The sequence below is a fragment of the Nannobrachium achirus genome, assembly GCF_963921795.1.
Source record: "Nannobrachium achirus genome assembly, chromosome: 3".
Classification (NCBI taxonomy): Eukaryota; Metazoa; Chordata; class Actinopteri; order Myctophiformes; family Myctophidae; genus Nannobrachium; species Nannobrachium achirus.
This window is the reverse complement of record NC_137812.1, coordinates 58,565,318-58,591,740: the sequence shown is the minus strand read 5'-3', so window position 1 is coordinate 58,591,740 and position 26,423 is coordinate 58,565,318. Positions and strand designations below refer to the sequence as shown.

The 26,423-nt window shown below is 41.9% G+C and overlaps 1 protein-coding gene across 1 annotated transcript; it reads left to right on the top strand.

The window, feature by feature from the left end:
- The first annotated feature begins 605 nt into the window (after nucleotides 1–605).
- On the top strand, nucleotides 606–22,153 carry card14 (caspase recruitment domain family, member 14). Its single transcript, XM_080721872.1, has 20 exons — nucleotides 606–942; nucleotides 3,368–3,505; nucleotides 3,625–3,950; nucleotides 4,408–4,566; nucleotides 5,229–5,348; nucleotides 7,094–7,219; nucleotides 7,883–8,032; nucleotides 8,334–8,441; nucleotides 9,202–9,311; nucleotides 10,107–10,162; nucleotides 10,997–11,075; nucleotides 11,196–11,412; nucleotides 11,934–12,060; nucleotides 13,616–13,856; nucleotides 14,328–14,391; nucleotides 15,352–15,475; nucleotides 16,217–16,381; nucleotides 18,702–18,820; nucleotides 19,602–19,717; nucleotides 20,360–22,153. The coding sequence occupies exons 1-20, from the start codon at nucleotides 729–731 to the stop codon at nucleotides 20,565–20,567; spliced, it is 2,967 nt and encodes a 988-aa protein (XP_080577998.1). The 5' UTR covers nucleotides 606–728; the 3' UTR covers nucleotides 20,568–22,153.
- The last annotated feature ends 4,270 nt before the right edge of the window (nucleotides 22,154–26,423 follow it).

The following is a 26,423-nucleotide window of genomic DNA, read 5'->3' as shown; positions in this document are numbered from 1 at the left end:
ACTTCAAAGCTCAATATTTGCTCCTGCAGCAGCAGCCTGCTCTCCTGTTTGCTTGTCCATGATTAAAGGCGCACATATCACCTATACAGGTAGGCCTACAGGGGCATGGGGAGAGCCTTCAATACATGTGTGTTGTGGTTTGACACTTAGCAAACAGTAATAGCTTAGGCCTACATGGTATGTATTGGTTCCAATATGAGATGACACATAGAAGTGCAACGTGGAGGTTTGTGCGTTTCAGTGTCAGCAGAGCAGACACTGATTCAGCTTTTCCAAACAAATAAACGGGGCACTTTCTGGGTGCGGACTGCAGAGGATGTGGAAGTGGAAGTGAGTGGAGTAAACACAGAAAGTGCATAATCATTGTAATTACACGTTGTCTCTCTGATATATGTTGCTCCTGTTTGTTTAGAGTCACTTTGTGTGTGTGCAGCTGCGTGAACACAGCACTTGTCTTTCAGGTTTTTCGCCACACATGCTTTGACGCTGCCTGCTGGGCGTGGAGATCTGGAGAGACCATGCATGTGCACCTTTTACCCAGACTGACAGGGCTGCTGAAAGTTTGATCACGTTTCAGTCAGACAGGGTCAGGGATTATGTTGAGACAGGACAGGTAGGAAAGGAAAGCGCGCGGGTGAATTTGAGCATTACATCCGACTTTACATAGGCCTATATAGCAGTTTTTCAACGGGATACATTCTCTCTGACACAACACGCACCCAGACAGAATGTCGGGGGAGTGCATCCCAGCTGGCCTCGATCCGAAAGAGATGTCCGAGGAGGAATTATGGCTGCTGATCAACGACAACCGGCACCGGATCTCGCTGAGCGTGCGGCCGTGCAGGCTGATGCCCTACCTGAGGCAGGCCAGGGTGCTGACCGAGGTGGACGAGGACGAGATTCTGTCCAGCCATAACCTCACCAACCGCACCATGAGAACCAGTAAGAATAACTTTATTTATATGAGCCCTCATTTGCAGCCACAGATGATGAGTATAGCTGGTAATAAAAAGAAAGCGGGTAGAAGTGGAATGGAATAAATAAAAACAAAGGGTTAGGGTTAGGGTTAGGGTTAGGGTTAATCAAAATAAATTATTCTTCTTTTTTGTTAAAAACAAACTACTTTTTTTTTTTTTTTTTTTTTTTTTCATTTCTTTTTTTGTAGCTAATTCCAGTCAGGCGAGAGACAACCATTTATCAGCTTCAATTGTAGCCTAGTGATCCATCATCCAGTTCCAATTGTGTCATCTATTTATTTTACATTTTACTTAACATAAATAAATAAACTCTAGCCTAGCTATCACGGCCTACACCACCTTTAAATAGAATCAATATTCAAAATGTTCCAGTTATTAACGGCATCCAGTTTAAAAAAAATCTTCTTAAGTTTATTGGAAACATACAGTAGCCTAGAGTCACTACACTACTGAGTTGCTATCTGAAAGCAGACATTCACAGGTTAGAAAGTGACAGCATTGCTCAGATATCCTATTGTAGGAATTTGATTTCCAAAGTAATAAAGGGGAAATATCAGGAGTAATTTTTGGAGAAGCATGCTTATAAATTTCATAATCAACAACTGAGAGGAGCAGTGCCTCTTCAATCTTTTTACAGGAGTATAATGGAAAACAAGCTTTGTATTAGTAACCCACTGTTACCCAATTACTACTACACACACACACACTCCCGAAAATTGTCTAAAATGTTGTGTCATCAGACACCCTTGTGGAAAAATATGCAGTCTTCCAAAATAGGGTTTTTGTCCAATACAACAGTCAATACTATAGTCCTAACTGTGCTATACTGTATATGGTGGTATATCAACATCTGTTATAAAATCTTTGATTAAGTGTTGTGATATAGAATCCTCCGTTGTGATCCTAAACACCCTCTCTGTTAGAAGTGATTTAATTCAGTTGAATTAGACATCTGTTAACAAGTGGCGGTTCTGGCCTGTCCCTGATCCCCTCCGGGACAAAACCTCTTAACTTCACTAGAGCTGGATTTGGGTAAAGTCATGATAATAATGACACATGCAAGTATCTGACAATATAACCTCACAATCAGTGTTGATTTTGTCGACTAAAACTGTGACGAAAAATGTTTGTCGACTGGGTTTTTTTCACTGACGAAAACTAAATAAAAACGAACTAAAAACTAAGCTGTGATGACTAAAACTAAGACAATTTCGTCAACAAAATAAAAACTAGACTAAAACGTTAGGGAGGGGCTGATGGAGAAGATAGTCATTTTATGTTTGGTTGCTCTCAGGTGTTGCATGCTGAAAATAGCAGATCTACAATTTCACAACGCGTCGCGCTGTGACGCGTTGTGAACTTGTAGATCGGCTATTTTCAGCACGCAATCAAGTGTAAAATCAGTCATTACGATGCCATCAAGGCCTGCCAAAATACATTTTAGTTGACTAAATCAAATGTAGATTCAGTCGCCTAAAATCTTAGGATATTTAGTCGACTAAAATTAGACTAAAACTAAAAGTTTATTTTTTCTTTTCTTTTTTTCCCCTGATGAACATTTTGTCTGTTTCTGCCTGACAGCAGAGATATACATTAGTTGACCTGTATGTGACCGAAAGATATGTGAGTCATGACGGAAACAGAAGTAGACAAGACAGGATATGAATAGGAGATGTTGTACTCTACAGACTCTATGCTGGGCACACAGATATGTGAGAAACCCATATCATATCTATAGTATATGATTACACAGATTAAGAGTGATTAAGTACAGTTATAAGAATATGATTCTGAGTGGGATGTGGGTCAAGCCTCATGCATATTTCAACAGTTCGAGTAGGCTATATTTACATTTAGTTCATACGTATTTGAGAGTCAAGCCAAGGATACAGATCTTCCTCTCGTTTGAATTGCAATGCCCACCGTGGTGACAGCTAACATTTGGGCAGTCATGCCCTGAGAGACAGCTCCACGGTGACTTGGAGGCATACTGTACAGCGGCAAAATGGCTGCAGGTGTGAGTGTAGTGTGTGAGTGTAAAGTAAAAGAATTTCAAAACCCAGCTAGCAGCCTCTACGCAGCCACTACTCAGCAACAGTATGTTCTGAGTTGTTTTATCTGTCACGAGTGGAACACAACGGAATTCAGCTTTTTTGTGCCTAACCCACGTTGGCGTTTTTGAATGGTGTCACTGTTGTGATTTTAAAATGGCCAAAGTATTCAATTCTATTCTATTCTACTTGTAAAAAAATCAAAATAGTCGGCTTGAAGATGATGATAGAGGGACAGTATGTGCTTCTGCTTTGCCCACTTCTCTTTCTGCTGTTGTTAGTGAGTGCATTATGTAAGTCAAAGTGTCTTTGGTGAACACATGCACTTCTCTTTTGCAGGCTACATGCTGGACCTCCTTGGTACCCAGGGAAGGAATGGCGCTGTGGCCCTACTGGAGGGCCTGATGATCCACTACCCAACCATCTACACACAGGTCACAGGACGTGCACCCAGCACAGAGCCCTCTCGATTCAGCGGTTGGTGGCTTAAAATCAAGGCTACTATTAACGTCTTTACTGTGATATTGTACTTCCAGCCATACCGGATTTGATTTATTTTCTTCACTAACATCTTTACTGTGATATTGCACTTCCAGGCCTCATAAAATACTCTGAGCTGACAGAGTATCTGATCAGGGCAGTGACAGGGATGCAGAAGGAGCTCCAGGAGGCCCGCAACGAGGCCGGTCGCCTCAGCGCGCGCTGTGCCTCCTTGGAGTCTGAGCTCAGCCAGCTGGTGGAGCAGGAGAAGGAGTCCAGAGAACTGCAGTCTGACTATGATCGCATGAGAAAACACCTGGCCGCCGCGCACCGGGAAGTCACCAAGCTGAAAGACGAGAAGTGTGACTTGTACGTGCGCCACACGGCGGCCATCGAGGAGAAGTCAACGGTGAACATCCGCAACCGTGACCTCAACCTGCAGGTAAGGGTTCACGCTTTTGCGCACTATATGGCTTTGTCACAAATGGAAGGCAGCATATGAAGCAAAATAAAGAAGGCATCAAGGTCTTTCCCATTTAGAAGTCTATGGAAAATGCTGACTGCTAAGGTGCCTTTCACTATGGCTCATTTTGAAGGCAGCAAATGTTCAAGTTCATGACGAGTCTCAATCACATTAATTTCCACTTATGTCCACTTAGAAACGCTATAGTGGAAGGATAGTGGCCAATCACAGGCATCGAGGAAGTTGCCTTCGGACTTTGTTACAGGAATGATGATGATATTCGTGGCAATAGCCATTTGTTTCTGTGACAACTTTATGTCATGCAACGTAGCATGTTTGGTTGTGTGACTGTGATGTTTTGAGATGGACAAGACAGCTGTTTTCCTGCTTTCATCAGCTATGACAACTCTCCTGTGTTTGTGTTGTATGGTGGCAGGTGTATCAGCTGCAGACTGAACTGCAAAAGGCCCAAACAGAAACCGACTTCCAGAAGCGACGCTCGCTCAAATGTGCCACTCCTGCCGAGACACAACAGTTACGGGAGGAAGTCAGCGCACTTCGTCGCCAGTTGCTGGAAGCTGAGAAATTCTCCCCGGTGAGAGAGAGAGAGAGAGAGGGAGAGAGAGACAGAGAGAGAGAGAGAGAGAGAGAGAGAGAGAGAGAGAGAGAGAGAGAGGGAGAGAGGGAGAGAGGGAGATGGAGAGAGAGGGAGAGAGAGGTGGGTGTGGGTGTGTAAAGCTTCTCTTTCATTTATTCATTCAGGATTGAAAAATAAGACTATAAAGTAAACATAATCATTATTCTTCTGGTCGTGTTCATTGCAAACGTTTTGGCCCAGATTCAATACCCATTGACACCAAACAAAAGAACTATATGCACTCACCAGTCACCACTTAAGGGACAGTGAAGGCGTGATAAGTCCCATCAGATATCTTATTTCAACAGGAACAATGAAATGTTATCTTTGCCTCCATATTTTCAATACACAGTTTTTGCTACTACTCCTACAGATTCTGTCCAAAACTCCCACGAATAGCTACTCGTTATCCCTGGAGTAATTTGATGAACATGTTTTTTTTAATATTACATAGGGTTGGCTATAAGTGTCTTACAAAGTGAATGAACTTAGTGAGGGGCCTTTATACAAGGCAGCAAAACAGCAAACATATGGTATAACTGCATATACACCGTTTCAGTATACAACAATTTTTGCATTATAAGACTGTGTTCCATCTCTTTGTCTCTGTTTGTCCTCAGGCTCGTGAAGACATCCTGGCCCAGGACCTTGCTGAGGCTATGGATGGCCGGATGGAGCTTGCAGAGCAACTGAAATGTTATAGGGAAGAGAACGAACAGCTGCTCAGAGAGAAAGAGGAGGTGTGTGTATTTCCACATAAGTTAGTATGAATCATACAGTATCATTGTCAATAGATTATTCACAGCTTTGTCCATATAATATACCCCTGCTCTGCTGTTGTTCATTTTGAAAGAGTTTCTGTCCGCATGTTAAATGCTGTAATGTAATGCTCCAGTATGCCAGTCACTCTTCTAGGTTTCTAATGTTATGGTCCTGTGCCAGCCATTCCTGCTCCAATTCAGAGTAGACCTTTTTTTTCTGTAAATGACTTTAGTGTTTGTTTTTACGTTTTCTCCATGGTCATTAAGAACTACAGAACCCACGTGGTTAAGAAGTCATGGACGTTTGCATTTCATTCAATCAATCTTTCCTCCAGGGACTTTTCAAATCAACCCACACAGGAAAATGCAGTGAAATACAAACAATATTAACTGTAAAAAAAAGTTAGTATGAATCAAACACTCTAAAAGTGGTTCAGCCTAGTTGATGTGTGTGTTACTATGCCTTATTACCCGGCTTGGTTGAATGCTTGATTCTGATTGGTCGAGTGCTGAAATCAGCGGTGAATTATGAGCGTATAATGACCGCTCCGCTCTATAATTCACCGCTGCCTAATCAAAAGCTCAGAGCAGCTGCTGTATTCAGGCTGCACTGCGTGGATTTCGTGCCGTATCCAACATGTCAGCCATGTAAACAAACACACAGCGACATTTACAACCAAACGTTGCTCTGAAGAATGTCTTTAAAAACATTTGAGGCGAGAAATAGACGACGCAGTAACAGAAATGGATTCTATTTGATCAGCACTTCCTTGTTTTCCAAGGCGACTGTGTTGCGCTCGGGGGGACGCACTTTCAGCCGTCTGTAAACAAGGAAACACTTTGTTTTGATTTTAGTTTTGAGTCAAATTATAAATTTTATGTATTAGCCGGGTAATAAGTGCTATAAGGTCTTGCTGCTTGGTCATTATGGCTTATATGGACACTTCGGGCTGATAATTCCCCTCGGCTCCGCCTCGGGGAATTATTACCCCGTCGTGTCCATATAAGCCATAATGACCGCGCAGCAAGACCTTATCGCATACATAGTGCATGGTGTTGTAACCAGTTCTGTTTGTTAGCTAGATTACTTGAGAATGGATGGGCGGAGTTTCATGAAAGTTTTGAAAAGATTGTTGCAAAATGTTGCATGTCAAAGTCGCAATCAAGGTTAAGGTCCATCCTTTTCGGAGAATGGTTGAGCAGGCTTTCATAAAACTTAGGGGAATTATTGGGGGAATAGATTTTAAGTGATTCAGTTTTAAGTAGAAAAAATATACATATTGTAGAACAAGTGTTCAGAGTAATTAGTACTGTACAGTACAGTACGTGGACAGGCGGCTGAATTTCCCCTGCAGGATCAAATGTCTGTCTATCTACATTAACCAGTTTATGGCAATACTTTAAATGCTTGCCTCTTTGATCTGTGTATTCGTGTGTGTGGGGGGTGGGGGGCTGGGTAACCTGATTTTCTGCTCTTTGTGTTTGTTTATCCTTTTGCATGTGTTTTTATCCGGGCTGTGTGCCTTGCCCACCTGAATTTCCCTGTTTTGGATAATAAGGTTTACCTTGACTTTGAAGAAATGTTGGTGCGTGCAGCGGTGCATTCCACATACCGAAAAAAACTGGCATGTTGTGACCTTGTACATGAAGATCTGCTAGTTTTGGTGTGCGACACTCGCGTAAAAACCAGGCCTTAATAAAAACAATTGTTTGGTTTTCTGTAGGTCCTGGAGCAGAAGGAGTGTGTGAGTCTGCAGGTGGAGCAGCTGACATTAGACTGTAACATGTACAAGCAGAAGAGTACTGTGATCCAGGCCCAGATGAGTGAGCTGCAAGCAGAGAGAGACCATGTGAGGAACTGATGACTGTGTCATCACTATACGGCTGTCACGAGCATAAAGCTTTAGTACAAATAATCGCGATTAACGATTTCATTGTGTTTTGTGCATTAGACATCGGAACATTTAAATCAAAATTACATTCCCACTTGCATTTTAGGCTTTGTAAAGAAAAGACGCACCGGGCAGTTATATATGGCAAATAACTTACATACAAAGAAATAATGGCGGTACTAATAATCAAAATAAATAATGTATGGCCAAAACAAGCCATTTATCCTTAATAATTTACTACATTCAAAATAAGACATGTTGTGAGCTAATTGCCTATTTCCGCTAGTCTTCAAAAGCTGATTTTCTCCCCTGCTGAATGGAAACAAATGATTCTGACGATTATGCAAAATAATTGTATAATTGTGATTATCTCAAATAATTGCGATCTGGCAATTATGTCACAGGCCAATTCATTGTGAACTATTCTGTTCATGCAAAAACGTTGGTGGGCTGGTTTTAATTTCTGCGTGGGAATTGAGGGAAGTGACATTTAGCTGACCTCTCCTCCCCAACCTCTCCTTCTACTGAGTCATCCGTCGGCAGCAGATTACAGCATGTCTTTTATCAGAGCACAGTTGACATGTAGATCAGTAGATGACCGCTGTGTTCCTGTGCGTCCAGGCGTACCTGTCCAGAGATGAAGCCCAGGCCCAGATAGCCCGGAGCCTGGCCGAGAAGGACACCTTGAGGGCTCATCTGGTGGAGCTCCAGGAGAGAATATTCACCCTCCGATCCCAGGGGACCCGCAGGGAACGCAGAGACACCTCTGGGGTAATCCCCCCCCCCCCCCACCCCACACACACACACACACACACACACACACACACACACACACACACACACACACACACGCAGACTATAGTGCTGGACGGACCTCATTTACATAGTCTTAGCAGATTCTTTACCAAAAGCAATGAAATCCAAGACCACCTGAAATCAACCTGTCAGTGTTCATTTATCAATAATGCCTCACTGTTCATTATCCATGTGTGTGCGTGTGTGCGTGTGTGTGTGTGTGTGTGTGTGTGTGTGTGTGTGTGTGTGTGTGTGTGTGCATGTGCGTGTGTGGTAGGGGAGAGAGGCCGGCTGGGAGAGCCAGGGGTCCAGCAGTGAGGACTCTCCCTCTTCAACTGCACCTCGACTCAGACTGCGCCGCATGCCGGCAATCAACCCTGTGTCTGTAAGTTTCCACACAACTAGAGGATGGGCAGCTACACTTAAATGTCGCACTGCGGATCCGACCATTATGTCTGAGTCATAGTGTTGGGGGCTTAGTCAGAGTACCCCTTGCACCCATCTGTCTGTGTCCCTTTTGTGCCCATATAGGCTACTTTATGGAGATGTCTGTTTCTGTCTGTCTACATGTGTCCCTTTTATACCCATTATGTAGAGATATCTATATCTGTCAGTCTGTGTACCCTTTATGCCCATAATAGATCCCTGATGGCATCATCAGTCTGTGTACCTTTTATGCCCATAATAGATCCCTGATGGCATCATCAGTATATACCTATTAATGCCCATATATGATGGGCATATTGGTTGGATCGGCGGTTCTGGGTAACTGATATCTGAACTACTCAAGGGCGGGCACCGCACTCCCTCGAGTCCTTGCCGCTGTGTGTGCCAAGTATGCATATGACCATATATGGTCATAGTGGACGGACCTGGGGCTCTGGACAACCGGAACTCTGTATCTGTCAATCCTTGTCCCTTTTATGCTCATATATGGAAATCGCTGATGTCATCAGTATATTGCCAAATATGGGCATGCCCCCTTTTGTCCATCTGGAGCTGACTGATTTGTTTGCGGCTGATGCCATGACAACACATAGAGGTTAGACCACATTATTTGGATGTGGCTGAATTGAACTCCTTGATAATGATATTATTTAACTGAATCTGTGTGTGCACGTGCGTGCGTGTGCGTGTGTTTCTAGTGTGATGATGTTGCACCAGAGAGGATGGATTCATTCCATTCATACAGTGCAGAGCCTCCATGTCCAGAGTCGCTACGCAGACGAGAAGAAACACTATATGAAGACAGCAGGTGTGCATGTTTTTGTGTGTGCTTTCAGCAATTATTTAGGCAAGGCAAGTCAAGTTTGTATAGCACATTTCAACGACAAGGCAATTCAGTGATTTACACCAGACATTAAGACAAAGGGCAAAAGAAACATAAAATGAATGAAAATTAAAAATAAAAATGAAAAGAAGTACAAATCAATTATCATTTCAATTAATAAGCATAAACAAAGAGCTTCAGTGCAATTAAGAGATTTGATAGGGCAGTGGTTCTCAAAGTGGATTCCAGGGACTTGGTGGGTCCATTTGGTTCCATTTACAAGGGGAGACCTTGAAATATGAAAGTTTGTAATACGAGACTAACATCAAACGATGAAAATATACAAAGAGACAATGAAACACAAGTGGAAAAGAATGGGAAGAGTTTAATATCACATGCTTTTACACAGTTGATTCAAGGATAACAATATTTACAACATTATGTAATAATATGTATAGTAATATTATTATAATATATTTTATTATTCAATAATAAGAAATAGGATAATAATAATAATATACCCCCCCCCCCCCCCCTAGCAACATGTATTTTGTTATATTTCTAGATTTAGCAAGGGTTTGTACAACCAGCTAAAGTTGTGTTTAATCCCAAACAGTGCATGCATATATATGGGTGCTTGCCGTGCTGTCAGTGGTAAAAGTACTGCAGTCATAGAGTTGATCTTACTCAAGGTCACTGAACCAGTCCAAGAGTTGCAGTGTCCAAGATAATGTTTGGAGAACGATGAACGAGAAACCAATGCTTTGTCTTCTCTTTCAGCTTGGAGATGACTGACACTGAATCTTTGCTGGATGACTTTGTTGTCCTCCCCGATGGTACAGTATAACTAGATTCTGTATCAATTAGTAATTGTTGAGTTGGAGACACTTCACGTTATAAGATATACGTTTAAAACATGAGGAGAAGTACACTAAAGATTCAGGATAGTGGTACAGTAGTCCTCCTGCAAGGCAGGGAGAGAACCTAGTTATATACAATGTGTACAGTGTGTGTTGACTGTGGAAAACAGTGCACCTTCTAAAATAAATCTGAAACTATTTATTTAGTCAGCCATAAGACAGGCCTGGGATGTAGAGTAGGCTGACACATTGACGTGTTACTTGCACCAGCCAGTGAAGCAAGGCAACTGAAAACAGTACTTGCGCCTTGCTTCACTGGCTGGCGCAAGTGAATAGGCTATCCAGACTATAAATAGGCTATCCGGACTATAAATAGGCAACCACAATATCCACACTATAAATAGGCAACAACGCTATCCAGACTATAAATAGGCTATCCAGACTATAAATAGGCTATCCAGACTATAAATAGGAAAGCACACTTGCAATTTCCCAGATCTTTATCTTTACTTGCAACTCAAACGTTGTCAACCGATTGTTTATCGAATACTTGCACGTTTTGGTGTCATTCTAGTATGCCTTTAATGGCCTCAACTGCACAAGGCACTACTTTGTCTTATCAATTAAGTACCAACTTGCCCACACACACACAGTACTTTCTGTTGATGCACAATTACAGCAAACATGGGCTAGAGAACAAAAGGCGCAAGTTGGTATCCCGACAGAGTGCAGTCTAGTTTTGTTTTGTTTTGCTGACGATTACCAAGTCAATTACCTGTAGCACTTAGCAGCCTTGCTTTTGTTTTGTAGAGAATTACAAAGGATTACAGAGGACAAAGGCTTACAAAGCATTACAAACGACATCCCCTACCAATGGCAGCACTAATAGGTGAGCCGTTTAACTCCAATCATACTACTAATATTGATTGTCTGTTTTTCTGATAGGAATGCACAAGATTCATAGCGACGAATATGTCGAATAAATCCACCCTTATTCCTCTTTTGCCAGCTTTTGTAGAACATCTCCCCCTCCTTTCCTGGTGCGTTCTCGTCCCCGGGCCATCCGCGTGTTTTGCCGTGTCCTTACAATCTCCTTCCAAGCAGACACTCTGCTCAGTCAGATGACAGTAGTCGGGGGCAACAAGACTGGTGTGTTTGTTCACCAGGTGATGGAAGGCACCGCTGCCCAAGGTGTTGGCATCACTCCCGGGGCACAGATAGTACAGGTGAGGGTGTGACTGTGTGTGTGTGTGTTTGCGCGTGCAGATCATATTCTCCATACTTTGTTGGGGTAGGGTCTCTGACACTCTGAGTATGACATCATAACAAAATGGCCCCCTTGTGAATGTTGTCAGTGGTTCTGTATGCAGAAAGTCTATAGCAGTGGTTCTCAGACAGCGTACAAAAACATATGAATTATTCTTTAATTTACTATATATGCGTACTTTATGAGCAATCATATCTCAATACAGAGGCAAATTCTGTTCCCTAAAAGTATATTTTACCGCTTTCAACCTGACCTGACATCCCTTGGGTTTGTAATTATAGGTGACATTAGTTAAAACTGTTATTCTTAGTTTTAACTGTTTAAACCATTATTCTTTTTTTCAAAGATTTTTCAAATAGTGAAAATAGCTGATCTACAAGCTCACAAACGCGTCACAATGCGACACGCTGTGAGCTTGTACATCATCAGCATGAGGGTCATCAGTATGAGAGTCTGGCTCATGGTAGCATTGTGTTGCAGGTGAACTATGAGCAGAACCAGCAGGCTCTGAGCATGGTGCTGGAGGACTCCACCTTAGAGGAGGCCCTGTGGGCTTTGGACCAGGTCCGGGGGTTCTGTCACATTTCCCTGCGACCCAGCCAAGATGGTAGGTCCCAGTGGAAACCCTACATCAGGGGTCTTCAACGTTTTCAGGCCAAGGACCCCTTAGTTGAGAGAGAGATGAAGCAGGGACCCCCACAACCTTATCATAGATTCCATATACAGTAGTGTCATTGTTTGATAGCACAATCATCAGTGTATTTTGGATTCATGTCAATTTGTGTTTTCAGATATTTAAAGGAGCAATATATATACAGTAGTCAACTTTTTCATTGTAGGGCCGACACTTTGTTTACATCCTAGTCTATAGACTAGAATGTAAACAAAGTGTCGGTCTGACAATGGCCAAAATGATTATTTTATCATTATTTTATGCTTTTTGTGGTCATTTTTGAATAGAAACACATATATGAAGCTTATTTTTTTATAAAATATTTTCGAAACATTATTTTTATTTTAGCATCGGTTTTTCAAGAAAAAGTTGACTATAGCTCCTTTAACTACTTGAACTGTCAATACATCTCCCCTCTACACCAAACCTCGGCGTTGTGAGCTTGTAGATCTGCTATTTTTGGCCAAAGTTCTCAGAATCTGGTTAAGAATTTGGATAAAAAGGAGATTTTCTTTTTTTGTTTCTATCACACAAAGATTTGGAGGACCCCCTGTAGTAACTCTGAGGACCCCCTAGGGGTCCCGGAAGACCCCTGTCCTACATTTTTTTATCCAAAGTGGTATCCACCAATATGGAACATTTCTACAGTCTTGGGCCATTTATTAATAGGCTACACATTTTATTTCCAGATTTTATATTTTGACAGACTGAATGTTCAGTATAACCACACTTCAAGCATGCACAAATGGTGCAGTATATTTAGTAGGTTACCAAGCCACATTGTCCTTGACAGTGACATGACAGTGTGACCTAAATCAACCTTGTACATATTAGGGAAGTTGAAACTGGTTCCACTAATGATAAAATACCATCTGCACTCATCTGTCTCTCTCAATGATGATAAGATAATTAAGTTTGTATTTGAGCGTGACTCTAAGTGAGGAAATGACGCCCAAAACGCTGATGCCAATCACGCACTCAAAATAGTGTCCTTCAACTATTAAAGACCACAACATTTACTGTATTTCAGCGTCTAGATGAGGTACGACAACAACAAGGAAGAACCGGAGTTTCTCAAACATACCTCTCAGAATTCCAGGCATAATTAAACCCACACCGAATCTGTAGCTATGTGGCTGGCACCGCATCAAATCAGATAAAATTTCTTTTCCATCTCCATTGTTGTTCCTTTTCTTTTTCCATTACGTCACGATAAACAGCATAACAAAAAGGACATAAACAACTCTGATGAAAGATTAATCACAACTGCAGAATATAAGGAAAACATCAAATACATAGCAAGAAACGTACTCCACAATGTTAGCATACAACATCATACACATTATGCCCCCCTTCCTTGCTTCTAGTTTCTAAAGGCTAGCCGCTAGAACAATGCAGTGTGCACCGCCAGTGTGTTACTCCTATTTCAACAAGGTAAGACGTGTTCTAAGACTGTGTGTCCATTCTCTTGATTCCATTTCATTCTCAGCCTATGAGAAGTTGCTGCAGCAGCTGCAGAGCACGCACACCAACTCAGGAGACTCTTTCTATGTGCGTGTCAACATGGCCCTCCCCTCCGGCCCCGGCGGAGCCCTGGCTGTCTCCTGCAACGACATCCTGCATGTGACCAACACACAGCCCGCTGGCACCGAGGACTCCTGGCGTGCCAGCCACGTCTACCCCTGCCAACTGCTGGACCTCCAGAGCGGCACGGTGCCCAACTATTATAGGTGGGGCGGCTGAGGCTGGCATGGACGAGTCATTATACAGTTGTGTGACGATATGGGAACCTTGAATCTGCATAATGAAGAGCAGGTGCTGTGAGTGGCAGGGTCGTTAGCTTTTAATTCAGGCCATTTTAGAAGATTGTCATCGAAACGTTAGTGCGGAAATTTGTTTGGCCATAGAATAAAGAAGAAATAGATAACTAAATGACTGCATCCATCCATTATTATATAAATATAAAAATCCATATCCTGAACTAAATGTTATTAAAATCCTTATGGTACAAGTATGAAGGGCCATAAAGGTTTTGTTGAGGCAGTGATGAGGCGTGAGACAGACAGTTCACATGCAATTTATAGGTCTGAGAAATCTTTTTTATGACTCAATGTTTATTTTGTTTTATATTTTTCACAATAACATGGAACAAAGTACACAGCAGAGAAATCTTGAATCTATTTCCTGATATCATTGTACAGGGCACAGCGGCTGCTGATCAGAGCAATCGAAGACATGAGCTTCCAATCAAAGATGGGTCGAAAAGTAAGAGTAATGTTTTGTTCTACCTTTTTACATTGCGTTTTTTTCCTTTTGTCTTTAATGCATAGTTATATTTACTAGACCTTACCCGTTCGAAGATATGTGCTGCAAAATATGTGCAGAGTGTGGGTTATGGGGAAAGTACAGGTAACTGTAACTGCATGGTGCGTGTGTGAGAATATGTGGGAGCATCATAATGTAAGGAGCAGCCCATGGAGGAGTGTATATTTATGATGGATACAAATTATTTAACAGCAAAATTAGGTGAATAGATGTGTATGCTTGCTCCACATAATCTTTCCATACCCGTTGGAAGATGAGACACACATCACCCGTTGCATGACCCATGCATGGAGAGAGAGAGAGAGAGAGAGAGAGAGAGAGAGAGAGAGAGAGAGAGAGAGAGAGAGAGAGAGAGAGAGAGACTGCAACATTCCTAACTGTGAGAGAGGTGTGTGTGTGTGGGCCCGGGGCTACAGATCCCATGGCCTGGAGGAACGGACCGTAACCCTGACAACAGGCTGTAGAGCTGTAGAGTGAAGAAACGCTAAAAAATAGCTTGAATTTGGGAAAAATGAAATTTGGGCTCCGTCACCGTGTGTCTAATGCTAATGGCCAATGCCATGTTAAATTTGAGATCAGTAGCTGAAGCGAGTGAATAGATAATGCATTGTGTGACTGACTGACCTATCTCTCTAATTATATGTTAGATGTCTGTACAATATTTATTATTGTGCCTATTAAGAATCCTATCCACAAGTTTCCGCGGGAGTTTACTGGAGACTATCAGGACCAAACTTCCGGGTTTAACAGCAGACATACAAGCTCACGTCGCGTCGCAGATGCAACCCGTTGTGAGCTTGTAAATCGGCGGCGGAACCTCGGTGCAGACGTTTGCGCAATGCACTATGGGGCGTAGGAAACTCGTGGATAGAAATGTTTATCATGACTATTACTTTCCAGCAGATGGAACGTGTGCTGGCCCCAGAGAAGCAGAAGGCTGTGAGGATTGTCAGCACGGGGCGCCAGGGCAGGAACCCTCTGTGGATCAGTGTGGAGAACCGTAAGACCAAGAGTACAGAGCCAGGTGAATAGAGTATGCACACGCACGCACGCACGCACGCACGCACGCACGCACGCACACACACACACACACACACACACACACACACACACACACACCTGTGTTATATTTGCAAACAAATCCAAATGAAAATCCAAATAGAAAACTTGTTCCAAAATCAAGAGATGACCATAATCAAAAGAAACAAGAACAATATACTGATAATGGGATGAACCGGATGATACACAAATACCGGTACACAGAGGTTAGGGATTTTCATCCATTCAGTGCTTGTGTAAACACCTGCTGCTCCTAAAACTATGATGCTGTATGTTTTATGTCCATTGTCTCCCTCTCCTGACAAAGAGAGGTAATTGCAACAATATCTGAACTATAATGGTGGTGATTGATTGAATACTTTATTGACAAATATTACATTCTTTTCCCGGTAGTTTTAAGGTTAGTTTTAGGCATAGTTTTTGTGAGGTTTAAGATATAGGTATATAGTATAACCACACCCACCTGGGCAAAACACCAAAGAAATAGAGAATCCCCAATATAGTGTGCCATCTGCTTCAAATAATGTTATGTCTTACCTGACACCTTGATCTGAATGAGGGAGAGCACCTCCAACCACTGCAGATGTGCTAGTTACTGTATGTATTGTATTAACACACTCTACCGTAAAATAAAATCATACAGTATTCATAATCCAATGATTCTAGCTTTAAAGTGCCTGCTTTTCCTTGTTGTCCCCTTCTATAGGTGATGCATCTGCACCCAGAGGGTGTGTGACTCTCATGCCATACACCTTGGTCACCCCCCACTTCCCACCAGTCTGCAGACCCATTCTGCTGCTGCCCACCACCCTGGGACGCGTCCTGGACAAGAAGATGGCAGAATGGCAGGGCTTTAAGCTCTGTGAGCCTGGTGAGGAAACTCTTTCTTGAGCCACCTTCATCTGTCATTCTGTAATCATTCAACCCTCATCATTATGATGAAGGTTGGATGAATGCTGCACTGAAAAATGCCTTAAATCCGTCAATGTAATCTAAGTAAAATAGATGACAATGACTGGTTTGACTGGTTTGACATACTGTATGTACCGCGTTGGAGAGGATGTGGGGCTCAACTCAACTTCAATATAAATGCATGTCAGGATTGGGTCTCCAAAGCAGGGGCATCAACTTACTTTAAAGATCTGTGAAATGGTAGTATTTGACTATTTATTGCAATAAAAGGAGAGATTATCTCTATGAAAGCTAGGGTATCTAGTCGGCGACCTGGCCAACTCGGAACAATGGAAATAGGGAATGAATGCCCCGCCCTTTAATGCAAACCCCATTATACCTGTTTTCATAGGACCCGTTTTGACCATTTGTCTGCCTGTGTCCATTTATGCCCATATATGGAGATATCTGTATCTGTCTGTCTGTCGGTGTCCATTTTATGTCCATATATGGAGATCACTGCAGTTATAGTTCTGGGTCCATTTTATGCCCATATATGCCCATATATGGAGATATCTGTCTATCTGTGTCCATTTTATGCCCATATATGGAGATCTCTGTATCTGTCTGTCTGTGTCCCTTTTATGCCCGTATATGGAGATCTTTGTGATTCTGCATCCATTGTATGCCCATATATGCCATATATGGAGATATCTGTTTATCTGCGTCCATTTTATGCCCATATATGAGATTTCTGTCGCTTTTTCAAACAGATGGTCAAAACGGGTCCTATGACAACAGGTATAATGGGGTTTGCATTAAAGGGGGAACCGGCACTGTGTCTGCAACACAGTCGGTGGCACAGACAGATACAGAGATCTCCATAATGGGAATAAAGGGACACAGACAAACAGATGGAGGAGGAGACAAACTTAATGCAAACCCCATTATACCTGTTGTCATAGGACCCGTTTTGACCATCTGTTTGCCTGTGTCCATTTATGCCCATATATGGAGATATCTGTATCTGTCTGTCTGCGTCCACTTTATGCCCATATATGGAGATCTTTGACCATCTGTTTGCCTGTGTCCATTTATGCCCATATATGGAGATATCTGTATTTGTCTGTCTGCATCCATTTTATGCCCATATATGGAGATCTATGCAGACACAGTGCCAGTTCCGGAAAATCCTGATATCAGACATCAGAATCCGAACCTTTCGTGCTGGTTCCAGAAAATCGTGTATCGGGTCGGGTCGGGTCGAGGCCGAGCACTGCACTACCTGCTGCGGTGGGGAACGCACGTGCCGAATTTGAAATAGGGAATGAATGCCCCACCCTTTAATGCAAACCCCATGAATGCCCCACCCTTTAATGCAAACCCCAATATACCTGCTGCGGTGGGGAACGCACGTGCCGAATTTGAAATAGGGAATGAATGCCCCACCCTTTAATGCAAACCCCATGAATGCCCCACCCTTTAATGCAAACCCCAATATACCTGTCATAGGACCCGTTTTGACCATCTGTTTGTCTTTGTCCACTTATGGCCATATATGAAGATCTCTGCACACACAGTACCGGTTGCAGAAAACTCTGATGTCAGACTTTATGCCCATATCTGGAGAACGCGCGTGCCGGTGGGAAGAAGGGTTCTCGAGATACGCGGATTACATACATACATACACATTCACAGAGATTTTGTGTTGACTCATGTGGCGTACGTGATGTCAGAGCCTTTTATGAAGTGATGTCACAATGACTCAGCGCTTGCGCCGATTTCCTCCGGAACAGCCTGATGTCAACAATCAGCTCCGCATAAGGAGATTCCGAACGTTTCGCGCCGGTTTCGGAAAACCGCGAGTCGGGTCGGGTCGAGGCCCGGCACTGCACTCCGCGCGGCGGCGGGGAACGCGCGTGCCGAATCTGAAGCCGGTGGGACGAACGGTTCTCGAGATACGCGGATTACAAACAAACAAACAGACAGAGATTTGTCGCATTTATAGATAGATGTAATAAAAACAATACTTTATACCAGAAGGCACTGGTGTTAGTCAAAAGGGGAGCATTCATATTCTGGGCATTAAAAAAAACGAAGTACCTTCTGAGAAATGTAACAGATCATGAAGGATTATATTACATCTGATTCCAGGATAATGATGTTGTTGAGCATAATGATGTTTGTTTCTTGTTTTCCTGAACCTAATCAATATTCCAGAAAATCTATATATCTTACTAATCCATATTCTTCTCCTCGCCCAATTCTATTCTATTCTGTTTCTGTGCTTTGTTCTCCAGAGGTGCTGACCCCCACTGAGCATGCTGCCAGGCTGCAGAGGTCTGAGGTTCTAGAAGAGTGTGAACAGGATGGGAACCAATGCTACACCCTGCAGAGTGTCGAGAAAGTCATGAAGCAGGTTAGCCTTTGCACCAACCTTTCCGAGAACCGAAAAACCACAAATGTCTCTGTACGTGTCTGACCGCGGGTCTATGGAGGACGCGCAGATTCTGCAGAGGAGGCACCGTGTCTCTGTGTGTTATGTATGTTTCCCTGATTGGCCAATCCACAGGGCACCGGTCTAGTATTAATAATATATGGTCTTGAAAATAAAGTCATACAGCCTAATCCTAAGAAATCAGTGGCGTCAGTTCAGAAAAAGGTAAGGTATGGCAACATGACTGTTGACACAGTCATGTTGCCATACCTTAGCAACAGGCATGATACATTTATTTTAAGAAGTACATTCTATTTTTTTCCCCCAAAATGTCTATGGTTTCTTGGGCTGGATATGGCAGTCTGGAACAGTTGTTCAAGTGCAGCTAAACTTGACATAATATAGTAAACGTGCCACAATTATAAACAATAATGAATTACACCTGTGCAGCTGACATGCGGAACCTGGGAATATACCATTCTGTCAAGATGGGAAGAATAAAAGTGTGGAGAATATATAGTCTAATTATAATACCTTGTTAAATTTTGCATTTGTAGTTATTTTAATGTAATTTAACAACATAACCAGCACAGATAGACAGTGAGACATTCATGGATTTGTATTCTCCCCCCTGGACCCAGGGTATGGCAGCTGCATACCCCTGCCATACCCAATTGACGCCCCTGTAGGAAATGACCTTGGTCCCTGATTAAAATGTATGTCATCATAAATGTGCCTTCTGTTTGTCTGGTTTGTGTCACAGGGCATTCACTGTGTGCTGCCTCTGGGACTTGACTGTGTGCGTCGGCTGCACAGGGCTGAGATATTCCCTATCATCATCTTCATCGCGCAGACTGCGCGGAGTGCGCGTAAACTCAGGTAACATCCCTGGGTCCACACAGATCACCTTATATAGGGCTGGGCAAATAACAAAACATCCATCCAAACCTATATTTAGAACCAATAATCGACTTAAAAGAGTAGTTCACCCCCCAAAATGACTTATTTTCTATTGATTAAATTCACCCCCATGATCCGGAATCAATGGGGGTGAATTTATTGTAATTTATTGTAATCTTTGTTAAATTTCCTATAATCAAATTGTTGTCTTAGGAATGTGACAAATATAAAAAATATATGATTGAACTCAAGTCTCCATGGAGTGAGTAATCAATAAAAAATAAGTCATTTTGGGGGTGAGCTACTCCTTTAATCTATCTCATATAGATTACTAAAATAATCGAGGATCAGGTTTTTTGGAAGGGTTTATTTATGTATTATATATCAACGAATCTACAAATAAATTTGAATTGAGTTTATAATTGACTAAATCGATTATTCTGATTAACCGATTAACCTGATTTGAAATCGCCCCAACCCTTGAATCACCTGAGGTTTCTGCCCGACAGTATATGGAATGTGGCAACATAGAGTGTGGAAACATAGTGCTGAGTGTGGAAACATAGTGGCCCTCTCCATCATCTAAGCTCCCCACCCCTGTTCTAAACTGTTCCACTCCAGGTCGAAGCTGCATCGCCACGGCAGGTCCGAGGAGCAGCTGTTGGCGTGCTCCCAGAGCGAGGAGCCCCTCCTGGACAAGCTGCCCTGCCTGTACCGCCACATGGCACCAGACTCCTGGTGTGACACCACTGCTCTCATGACCAGCCTACGCACCATCATCTGGGAGGAGCAGAAGAAGATTGTCTGGGTGGAGCCTGACCTCTGGTGAAAAGGGGAGGGTGCAGTGGATATGAATAGAATTGATGATAGAAGGTGATAGAATATGATTTATATGTGAAAGGGGCTGCCCAAGGAGAAAGGAATATAATGTAATATGAGTTGATGGTGAAAAGCATGAATAGAATAGATTAATCTTTTTGATTCGACAAAACGTGCATAATGCATTACCATATATTTGTACGTATCTATCAAAAGGATAAATCACAAAAAAAGCCATAGAGTTTATTTCTATTGACTGTGTTTACATGGTCGCTAATATTCCGTTATAATCAGAATGACAGCTCAACTTAACGGGTAAAGCAGGAATAGCACAGAGGCATTGACACTAAGGCTTGCCCACCTGCCTCTGGCAGGCAAATAAAACTGTCGGGCAGGTGAAGTTTCCTTTCAGGTTGCCCGACCGGGCAAGTGCTCATTTGGGTGGGGACAGAACCGTTTATAAACACGAGATATCGTTATAAACGCGAGATATCTGTCTAAACACCTGAACATGGCCAGCGCGCTCTTTCTTCTGGTCTGTGGAATGTAAAATAAGAGCACTGTTAGTGTTAACCTATAATGTGCTGTTTTTACTGTTGCTACACTTAAAATATAGAATAACAAGTGTGAAAACATAGACATATTCAATCATTGCTATGTAGGTATTTGGATTTTTTTTTATCGCATAGCCCCAGAAAGTAAAGAAATACGTGTTAAATTGAGCTGTATTTAAAATCTTACCTATCATTTTATAATGGACAATACATTTTCGGGCAAGTGGGCATGACCTTTGGGCAAGTAGAACATGACCTGTACTTGCCCGACGGGCAAGTGCCTCTGAGACCTTAGTGTCAACCCCTGGTACAAATACAAAAACATACAAAAATAGAATGCATTTTATAAATGGCATTTTTGTACTAACATAATGTTAAGGTTAGATGTAAGTTTTACAATAGATGTTTTTTTTCTCCTAAACATTCCTGTGTATGTATCTATGATACTGATGAATAAGTATAAAAGACAGATTTTCCTATATGTAGCATTTTCAACGCATCCACTGGTACAGTACTGGACAACATACTGTAAACCAGGTGGTTTCCAAACTGAAAATGTTAATTACAACACATTGAGTGTTTTCTTTTCAGAAACTTGCATACATTTAGACATTATGGGGTGTTGGGCTTAAATGATGAAAGATGTAAAGAAAATGTATCCACAACTTTCCAACATCCCATCGTGCATTGCGCAGAATGTGCAGGCAGCTTCCGGCGCCGCAGCCGAGAGTGATCTACAAGCTCACAACGGTTGCATCTGCGACGCGACGTGAGCTTGTATGTCTGCTGTTAACCGGAAGTGTCACGCGAATAACGCTACAGTAAATTCTCATGGAAACAGGTGGATAATGGAGACATATTATATATGTCTTGTCAGAGTTTTGCTTGAAGTTATCAAGCTATACCCAGATTATCCACACCTCTGAATATCTAAAATACACTTGTGTTTCCACTATAAAGAATGTTTTAGCCTATTTACCTGTGATTGCATGTATGTAGAAATATTGTTTTAGTGTTAGAAAAATAATAATAAAATGTTAGATCAGCAGACTTTGCTCAGCACTTAAGACTTTTATGACAGTTCAATGTGCCTATATGGAAATGGTCATTCCAACAATATTATCTAAATATGACACCTTCCCTGACAATAAATTGTGTGTAGAACATTGGAGTGAGTTGTTCTTTGTTATGTAGACTCTGGGAGACATTTGACAAGTTATTACAAGATTTCTCAGGTGGAGTCCATTAAGGAAGATGACGGCGCATGCGCACTTACTTAACGACGTGGAAGGGAGGGAGGAGGCCTATGAAGGCCAAAGACAAACTTTATTAGACTTTCAGGTGAGTAAGAACAACTTGACGAAGTCTTAATTTACCTTTATAAAATAACCGCTAAACCAACCTTACGTGTTTTGTTGTGGTTACTTTAGTTTAGACTCTTCACTCTTTTAATAGACTAGAGTAGAGCGTGTGAAACTCGTTCCGGTCTGCGTAACGTTCTGGAGTCCCGTCCCGTCTGCTATTTATTCACAACAGCATAACAACAACGGCATTATTTTGTCCAGTTTAGCCCAATAGAGAACCCGGTTTGTAAAAAGCATATAATGTCAAAAATATCTACAGTAGTCAGTAGGCCTACATGTTCAAATACAGGTCTCCAACTAGGCTCTATTTAAATACGAGGTTGGTTTAAAGTAGGCTGTAGGGCAGGCCATACATTAATTGGCTAGCCTCGGGAACCATGCGTTTCATTACATTGTCAAACACATGTATTTTATTAGACTTTATATTTGGTTTTATACGTAACTTAAAGCGTTTTCTCTCTCTTTTTTTTCTTTTCTATTTTCCCCATTGAGAGGGGCTGCACTAAAAGACTCGCTGTGACAGTCAGTAGCCACATGAGGGAGCCAAAGAGAAATGAATGTCAATGTGAGGGAGTCTATGGAGGGAGTGGTTGGAGAAAAACATGGTTCCTGACTGTGGAGGTTGGGAAGAACAGGAAAACATCTTGGTAAAACGGGTCTTTAATTGTTGTCCATGGCTAGAAACAACCAGAAGCAGCCATTACCATCTTTAATGCAACGTTCTTAAGCCTCTTTATCGTGATGTTTCGTCCAGTCATGATTTCAGTGCCTCTTTCTACAGTGCGGCATCCAGACAATGATAAATCAATGCTCTCCTATTTGCTCTGGTGGTGGTGCTTACTGCTTATTGACTTGATCATCTGAGGTCCTTTTCTTTTTAAGACTTCCACTGAATCAATTTCCTCCCCTGGAAGACATTTTTGGCTCCATCAGGGTCCAAAACCCCCTTCCAGTTGCTGGGAAACCACTCCAGTGATTTGTGTCTTCTTGTCAAAGTGCATTATAGACTGTCTCTGCGACATCGCTGTACTTTGTGTGAGCAATAGCCAAGCTCCGCGCGCAGCCAAACCCAAACGTCGGGGGGGTTGGGGCCATGTACAATGAATGTACATCACACTAGCCCGTAGCCCCCCACCCCCTTCTGTCAGATATCAGTGGTGTTAAAATAAACTCACATTTTGTAGGTAAAAGTATCATCAATGCAGTGTAGAAATTATCTGTTAGGCCTACAATCAAAAGTCCAGAATTCAAAATTGACTTGAGTATTAAAAGTACAAAAGTATCGGCATCTAAATGTATTTAAAAGTACCAAAAGTAAAAGTACTCTTTAATGAATGTCCGGTTTGGTGGTTTCACGTTTTCAAATGTAGGCCCATACAAATCTATTGAATATAGCAGATCTGCAATGCATTGTAGATTAATTGCATTGGCTATTTTCAAATGGCCGAAATGTATATGGCTGGTTAATGGTTAATGTATGTCTTATTATAATAATCAAAATCTGCAAAGTAGCCTATTAGTAACTAAAACGTTTTCAGATAAATTATTTAGTGAAATAAAAGTACAACATATGGATCCGAGATGTAGTGGAGTAAAAGTAAAATATTTGGAAATACTCAAGTAAAGTAAAAGTACCTCAAAATTGTAACAAGTATAAGTAAATGTACTTATTTACTTTACACCACTGCTGTCTATGATACGTCTAGTTCAGGGGTTCTCAAACCTTTTTAGGCCGTGACCCCCACAATATGAACTGGGGACCCCCACCCTGACAAGCACTTGGCATTGTAGGTAGCCTATTACATTTAATGTGACCCGGTTCCACAGATAAATATTGTGAAAATAGCAGATCTACATGCTGTGAGCATGTAGATCGGCTATTTTCACAATGTTCGCCTCTAGCTTATTAATATTTGACAGTTTGGCCAGTTTGGTATTAAAACGGTATTGAAAGTCCTTGAATTGTGACTTTATAAATGTGCAGATACCCTATCACTTATACTCTATGTTGGTTTGTTTACCGTTGAGTGAGAAAAATAAATTACATTAAGCTAATCATCTGGGGACCCCACAAAATAATTTGGGGACCCCACTTGGGGTCCCGACCCAAAGTTTGAGAACCACTGTTCTAGTTAGTAGTAGGCTACATGCTTTGATTCCTCTCTCCATTTGTCCTGGCCTGGGTTTTAGCATTTGAGATTAAAGGAATATACTTGGCTGCCAATCTATTGCATTTGATGATTAATTGATAGAGTTTGGATGTCAGAGAAGCATACCTGTGTCAGTTTCAATCGCTTGATGTGCATTGCAGTGCACATCTGTGTGTGTCTGTATGTTCTTGTCTCTGTTGATGTATGCAATTTACATAACCATAATACAAACGCATGTATACCACCATTTCTCATGTCATTGCAGAGACTTTTTTTTTGGGGGGGGGGGGGGGGGGGGGTTAGCCTAATAATGATATACTGTACTTGCTTAATTATAACAGGACTCTCATGTGCTCTGCTGTGTAGGCCTATTTATTTTTCATTCAATTGCAAACAATACCGGTACTGTGACATTTTGATAATTAATCACATTTTGTGAACTGAATTCTTCATAAAAACTATGATGCACATGGATACAGCATGTTTTAATTTTCATAATACGATTTTTATTGCTTGGGTTTGCTTGTATTAGCCTACTAAAACAAAAGGATAAACTGTGAACAGCTCACTTGAAAATGTTGTGCAGACAGACTGACTGTGGCTAACGGAGTTTGCAGCTTACATTTTGATTAAAAAATATACTCAAAACTTGACCTGTAGTAGAGGGGTGCCACTGAGTCCAATAAATTGCACACAATACATGTACACTATTAGTATTCTCCTCTAATATAATGTTGCAAATTTACCCTTATTCTAACTCCTTTCTCTCTCTTCTTTACACACACACACACACACACACACACACACACACACACACACACACACACACAGAACCTCCAACTTGGTACACAGTAAAATCATCCGTTTTCATTTAACTCCAAAAGTAAAACTAACCAAAATTAGGTCAAATGTCACCTTATTTGATTACATTTGTACTCTCTCAGAGTTAATGAAGACTGAGGATTTTACAGTGTAATCAGTGTATTTACTGTATACATTCTCTTTGTCTCTGCTCCCGTCCATCCATGTCTGTCTGTCTATCGGTCTGTCTCTTTCAGAGATCTGACCCTCTGATGACCTCACGCACGCACGCGCGCGCGCGCGCGCACACACACACACACACACACACACACACACACACACACACACACACACACACACACACACACACACACACACACACACACTGAGAGAGCTCACCTTGAGAGCATTTCCCCGTTGTACCAGCATGGACCACATGGGAATTCTGCTCTGTCAACACTTTCATTTTAACGCAGCCGCACTACCAACAAATAATCCTGTAGCTTTTATGGCTGTTTACTGTTTGAAGCCCTGGGGTAAAACACCTTTAAAGCGCAGTGGAGCTCATTACATAAACATCTTCAGATCTCATCTCCCTAATATGTTGCTCCACGTGTTAGGTAGTGTGTGTGATCTTTAAAGGTCGAGTTAATAAAAGCCTGAACATGACAATACTAGTGCTGACAGTGTTACTTCTAATCATTTTTCTGCTGTGAATTGTACGGCAATAGTATTAGAATGTCTCTATTCCTCTACCTTCATCTCATGCACGCACGTGCAAATTAGGGACGGGACGATATATTTCGTATCGCGATTATTTTGTGACGAAAAAAGAAATCGTGACTTACGATATTATCGCGATAATCAAAATATCCCCAACATCCATTATCCTGGGGCTTAACCTTTGCCAAAAAATAGCAAGCTCACGACAGTTGCGACGCGTTGTGAGCTTGTAGATCGGCTATTTCTTTGGCAAAGACATTTGATAGTGAAAAAT

Excerpts from the sequence above, each read along its gene's own strand:
- card14 (XM_080721872.1), top strand. The coding sequence starts at position 729 with ATGTCGGGGGAGTGCATCCCAGCTGGCCTCGATCCGAAAGAGATGTCC. Across the intron at positions 8,033-8,333 it reads AACGCAGAGACACCTCTGGG|GGGAGAGAGGCCGGCTGGGA; the intron begins GTAATCCCCCCC and ends CGTGTGTGGTAG. Across the intron at positions 8,442-9,201 it reads CGGCAATCAACCCTGTGTCT|TGTGATGATGTTGCACCAGA; the intron begins GTAAGTTTCCAC and ends GTGTGTTTCTAG.